General features: G+C 49.1%; 1 protein-coding gene across 5 annotated transcripts in view; it reads right to left on the bottom strand.

Annotated features, from left to right (window-relative positions):
• The window catches only part of ACOT11 (acyl-CoA thioesterase 11), a 76,863-nt gene that overhangs the window by 24,497 nt on the left and 46,018 nt on the right, over positions 1-6,348 (bottom strand). For all 5 annotated transcript variants that reach the window (XM_027852846.1, XM_027852844.1, XM_027852848.1 and 2 more), the window contains 2 exons: positions 3,753-3,813; positions 2,192-2,290 (listed from right to left, as the gene is read on the bottom strand). In XM_027852846.1, coding sequence (XP_027708647.1) covers positions 2,192-2,290; positions 3,753-3,813 — 160 coding nt within the window. The remainder of the gene's footprint in view (positions 1-2,191; positions 2,291-3,752; positions 3,814-6,348) is intronic.

The following is a 6,348-nucleotide window of genomic DNA, read 5'->3' as shown; positions in this document are numbered from 1 at the left end:
AGAGAGAGAGAGAGAGAGAGAGAGAGAGAGAGAGAGAGAGAGAGAGAAGTGTCCTGAAAACTGGAGTCAGAGACAACAAGAAGTTTGTTAGACTATGGTACACTCTTCCCTAAAGAAAGACCAGCAACCTAGAACCTCCCTCTGGTCTCATCCAGTCTGCCAGGGGCTCTGCTGAAATCAACAAGTTTTTTTTAAGTACCTATTATGTTCCTGGCATGGTACTAAGTGTTTGGAGGAGTTCAAAGACCAAAATGAAATAATCCCTGCCCTCAAGGAGCTAATATTATATAAGGGAAAACAATCCTGGGCAAGTCACTTAGCTTCCCTATGCCTCTGTTTCCTCATCTGTAAAATGGAGACAATATTACCTGCCTCACAGTGTTGTTGTAAGGATCAAATGAGATAATATATGTAAAGCGTTTTGCAAACCTTAAAGCTCTATGTAAATGCCAGCTATTATTATTATCATCAGCAAGTTGATGGTAGTGATTATAATAATAGTATAGGTTATGGCATTGTGGTTCAAACCGGATGCTTCCCCCAGGAATGATTAGCTAAACCAGAGATTACAATTTAATTATCCAGGCAATTATGTTCCTTACCTATGCTATGTTATTTCCTCCTACTCATCTGCTTAGACCCAGCCAGCCTAGGCTCCTGGCCATCCCCAAATTCAAGTATGTTTGCCCCTGCTCCATCCCCTTTTCTACTAAAGCCTGTGCTTAAAATGCCTTCCCTCAACTCCTCACCAATTGAAATCATGCAAGGTACAACTCAAGAGTCGCCTCTGCCAGGTTGCCTTCCATGAATGCTGATCACTCCCATCCTTTGCCTGGTCCCTTGGGCTCAGAGGAACAATGAGTCACACAACTGGACTGGATTACAAATAATAATGACACTAAAGATTGCATTTAACAAAGCACTTTACAAATGTTATCTCATTTTATCCTTACAACTACCCTGAAATGGAGGCATTATTATTATCCTCACATTATAGATGAGGAAATAGAGGCAGACAGAGATTAAGTGACTTGCCCTGGGCCACTCAGCTAGTAAGTGTCTGAGGCAGGATTAGAACTCAGGTCTTCCTGACTCCAGGCCCAATGTGTATCACCCAGCTGCCTCAACATCCATGAGAGGATTTAGTTACTGTGGCACACTGGGAAAATCAATTCCCTCTCTCTGTTTTCTCTCTAAAATGAGGAGAATTGGACTAGATGGCCGCTTTGGGAGGAAGGAGAGTTTCATTCATTGTATCTGTATCCTCAGCACCTAGGACAGTGCCTGATACAGGGAAGGGGCTGAATAAATGGTTAATTGATTTATTGAGAGCAAGGGCCTTCAGGGGTCATCTGGTTCAGCTTATACCTGAAAAGCAAACTCTACTACAACACACACTATTAAGATATCACCCTGCCTCTGCTTGAGGGTCCTCCAGGCATAGGGGAATACACTAAGTGGGGAAGCAGCCCGTCCTATCCTGGGACAACTGTAACTGTTAAGAATTTCTTCCTGATGTCAAGTCTCCATGTGCTTCTTTGCTCTGTTTTCTGCTCCTGGTTCTGCTCTCTGGGACCACAGAGGATAAATCTAATCCCACTTCCACTGACTAGCACTTCAAATAAGGGAAGACAGCTGTCAGCTCTCATGTCCCTCTCCCCACCTTCCTCACCCCAGTCTTCTCTTTTCCAGCTTCTTCCTCCAATCCTCATACAGTGGGAAGTTATGTAAGGTAGGAAGCATTCCAGTTTCTGGAAGCACAAATTGCACCTCTGACATTTTTTTAGCTGTTGTCACCTTGGGAGGGTTGTTTAATCTTCCCTGGATAGCATTTCTTCATCTACAAAATGAGGGATTAGACCAGATGGTCTCTGAGCCCCCTCCCACCCCCAGCCCAGTCCCACGTCTAGGAGCCTTTGATCCCTGAACACACCCTACACGTTCCAGGGTCCTGTGAGTCCTACAACTAGGCCAGCCTGCCTGGTTTGGCCCTGTATCATTCCATAGATATTTGCTGAACTCCACTGGGACCACAGGCTCTTGGCTGCCCTCCCTGCCCCAGGGTAGCTGAGCCTCCTTCTGGCCCAGGCCCCTCAGCCTACAAAGATGACCCAAAGCTACAGGGAAATCCTGAAACAAGAGAGCTGGCCGCTAGCTGGTTTGGAACGGTAATGGTTAGCCCTCTCCTTACCTTGGAAGAGTTTCGTTGGGCCACAAATGTGGCCAGAGCTTTGCACACATTCCACTGCTTCTCATTGCAAGGGTCCTCCGAGGTGACCTGGATGCCCACCTAGAAGGGTAAAGACATCCAGGTTTAGGGAAGCTCAGCAGGAGGTGCTTGGGGCCCCCAGCAGCCTCCCTGGGGGCTCCTGAAACCCTGCTTCTTCATGTGCTGGCCACGTATGAATCTACTTGTCCAGGTCTGGCTGATAAGAAGTCATCTCTTGAACCCTGGAAGCCAAGGCTGAAAAGCCCAGTCTAGATTCTGAAGGTACCATGGGGCACTAGGGCCTGAGGGCTCAGAGGAAACTGTAGCTGCAAAGAGGAGGCCAAAGGGAGCAGTGGGGGACCAGTCCAGGAGGCAATGGGGCCTCCCCACCATCCTGAAAGATGCCTGGAACTTGGCTTTCTAGTATTTCTGAGCTCATCCTGCCCAGAGACCTGACTCTGCCATGTGGAGTTTGGCCCAACCCGGTAGAGAGAGAGAGTGCATGGGATCATGGCAGGGGTCAGGATACTGAAGATGAATATGGGGGAGATTGGTGATTTCCAAGAATTCCCAGTGAGGAAACTCTCCCTACCAATGCAGATCACCACCTGCCTCTACTACTCAGTCATACAGAGTTGTCTGGGGCCAGGGGAAACATTAATCTTCTTTAATATTTCAAGAAGGCTCCATTTCTGATAGCTTTGGAATAACAAAGATCACAGAATTTCCTGGCCTTAGAAAATGAACTTTGATAGTTGTTTGGTCAAAAAAAAAAAAAACAACAAAAAACATTTTTGTCTACCCACTACTGGCCAAGCTCCTGGAGGTGAGCATGAGCACCCGGGGAAGACTGGAGCCCAGAGCCACGCCCAGGGTGCACTGGAAGTGGGTCAGGCGGGGTTTGTCCAAGGTCACTCAAGCTGGTTAAGATGCATAGAGAGACTGGAACCCAGAACTCCTGACTCCCAGTCCAGTGCCCTGTTTACTGCACTCAAATACTGAGACATCCTGAGAGCAAAGAATTGGAACTCGGGGCTTAGATTCTGGTCCTAGCTCAGGGATCTTGGGTAATCCATTCCCCTTCTCTGGGCCTCAGTTTCCTCATCAGCAAAGTAGGATAAAGAGTCCTTAGATTACTTTTCACCATTCTCCCAACAGACTTTGTAAACCCCCAGAACATTATAGAAATATGAGCCATCATTAATGTTGGGCAAGAATAACCAGAGACCAGGAGGCAAGAACCAAGAGTGATCAGCGGGAAGGACTCACCCTAGTGGGGGGATGAGCTGAAACATGGGGTGTTGGGGCTAGGGCAGTGAGCCAAAAAAGCCCCAGATGGTGCCTCAGAGGCCCAACCCCTCACCCCCCAGCTCCCCCCCCACATACCTGTCCCCCCAGCCTCCAACCCCTCCCCCATACACACCTCACCCCTCCCCCATACATACCTGTCCCCCCCAGCCTCCAACCCCTCCTCCATACACACTTCACCCCTCCCCCATACACACCTGCCCCTCAGCCTCCAACCCCTCCCTCCCATACACACCTCCATGCTAGAGTTGAAGGCCCGGTTCACCTTGGCTTTTATGTTGACCACTTGTCCGGTTCTGGGGAAAGAACAAGAAGTGTAACGCTGACCCAAGGGGCCCTGGGTTCCAGTCCTGGCTGGGCTGCTTCTTCCCTACTAGACCTTGGGTGACTAGTCAGCAGTTTCCTGAGCTATGGAATGAGAAAGTGAGGATGATCTCCAAGCACCTCCCAGCTCATCCTGTGACACTAAGTTATCCAGGAGGAAAGGAGAGAAGGCGAAGAGAAGAACAGAGGAGCCCAGCGTCCCTGGGCAGAAGGGGCTACCTGGGACAGCTCTCAGGTTGGGCTTTAGGCCACACCTTCCTCTACCCTCCTGTACCTCTCAGGCCTGGTTCCACCCCCCAGGGCCTAATCTCCCTTCCTTCTGACAATCTGTCTGTCAAGTTCTTCAGGACTAGGCAGGACCCTGTGTCCAAGCCTAGGGTCACCAATGCTTTCAGAAGGTTCTTACCTGGCAAACCCAGGCTCTAGTCTGGCCATTGGTGCTACCTCTCCTGGAGGTCCCAGGATCCAGCAGCTTGTGGACCTGCCCTCTACTCACTCTGACTGATCATCACTGAGAGAACATCAGAGCTGGAGGATTAACCCCTACATGGCCATTGGGAAGAAGGGGGCTAGAGAAGGCCAACGGCAAGGAGGGTGATGGAGGAAAAGCAATGGTGTGGAGGCTGGCCACATTGACTTTGAAGCCTGCTTTGCTCAAGGTCCAGTGGACTCCAAGGGGCAGCAGATAAGGTGAGGGAGCGTGCTGGGTGTGGAGGCAAGGGGCCTGTGCCTGAAGGCCACCTGTGGCATTTACTGACCATGGACAAGCTGCCTGATCCCTCTGAGCCTCAGTCTCTTCATCTGTAAAATGAAGAGGTTGGACCAGGGGGTTGGACCAGATGGTCTCTGAGCCTCAGTTTCCTCATCTGTAAAATGAGGGGGTTGGACCAGATGGTCTCTGAGCCTCAGTTTCCTCATCTGTAAAATGAGGGGGTTGGACCAGATGGTCTCTGAGCCTCAGTTTCCTCATCTGTAAAATGAAGGGGTTGGACTTGATGTTCTTCCAACCTTAGACCTATGGCCCTACAGTCATTGAACACCCTCTTACCTTCCCATCTCTCCATATGCTTTTTCCTGACTGTAAAGCTCCCCTCCTCTCTGTCCTATTTGGATTCAGATAATCTAGTCCATCCTTCAAAACCCAACTCAGGTCCTCCCACCTCCAGGAAGCCTCCCCTGATTCACCCCACAGCTGCCAATGATGTCTCCCTCATCTCACTCCTTCAGCCGTAACCGTCTCTGTGCTTCCTTATGGTCCCTGCCTCCAGTTAGATGAGGCTTCATGCTCTGCAAAGTATTTTCCTCAGGCACTGACCCCCACAGCTCCGCTGGCCATATCCAGGACGCCAGACTCTCACCAGCACATACCTCTTCTCATGCGTTATTCCCCACCCCCCCACTCCCCAAACCCCCAACCTCCTTCAACAACATTCTACCTCTTGCTCTTGCTTTGGGAACAAGTATCGTGGAATCCGCCAGCCATTGCTAGTGGACAGGGTGTGATTATGGACCATCCAGTGGCTCTGCTCACCATCTCTGGGAATCCCTTCCCTGGCTCCCTCTCTTTCTTCTTTGTGTCATCTCTCCTGATTAGACTGGAAGTTCCTCAAGGGCAGGGATGGTTTCCTTTCTTGTCTCTATATTTCAGGCACCTAGGATGGTACTCATACAGAAGGTGCTTAATAAATGCATGTTAATCAATTCCTTGCTCTGTTGTATTACAATTTGATTTCAACTGCCTTGTCAAATGTCCTTGAGAATGTGCCATTTATTTATCTACTCATTCAGCAAACATTTATTAACTTCCTGTTTCGTTAGGATGCTGTATTTGGCACTAGGAATCCCACAATGTAAAGCACCACAGGCCCTGCCCTTGAGGAGCTTATGATCAATGCGGCTGGGGGGACACAATTAAGTGTGATATCTGGTAGTGAGATGGAGACATCCTGGTGCAAGGGAGCCAGACGACCCAAGTTCAAATCCCAGCCCAGCCATTTACTATCTGTGTAGATCTGGCCAAGTCATTTAACATCCTCAGGCCTCAGTTTACTCATCTGTGAAATGAGAGGGTTGGACAAGATGTCCTCTGAGGTTCCCTCAACTCTAAAGCTATCATCTTATGATGAAGGTAAATTGGGGTACAGGCCAGGTAAGAGGCAGATTACTAAGGACAAAAAGAGCGCTGACCCTGGATTCAAGAGGAGCCTGGGTTCAAATCCAACCTCTTTCACCCTCCTAAGTGAGTGCCCAAAGGCATGTCACGAACTCTCTCTCAGCCTCAGTTTCCCTATCTGGAAAATGGGGATAAGAATCCCTCTAGTACCTACCACCCAGCATTGTCATAAAGATCAAGTAAGATACTGTACATATAAAGTGCTTTGTAAAACTTAAGGTGCATCATAAACTGTCAGCTGTTATTATGATGAGAGAAGAAGGAATGAGGGAAGGGAGGGAGGGAGAAAGGAAGGGAAGGAGGGAGAAAGGAAGGAAGGAAAGAAGGAAGGAAG

Source organism: Vombatus ursinus, unplaced genomic scaffold, assembly GCF_900497805.2.
Source record: "Vombatus ursinus unplaced genomic scaffold, bare-nosed wombat genome assembly UNPS02009824.1, whole genome shotgun sequence".
Classification (NCBI taxonomy): domain Eukaryota; kingdom Metazoa; phylum Chordata; class Mammalia; order Diprotodontia; family Vombatidae; genus Vombatus; species Vombatus ursinus.
The sequence above is the reverse complement of the archived record's forward strand: the minus strand, read 5'-3'. Positions and strand labels throughout refer to the sequence as shown.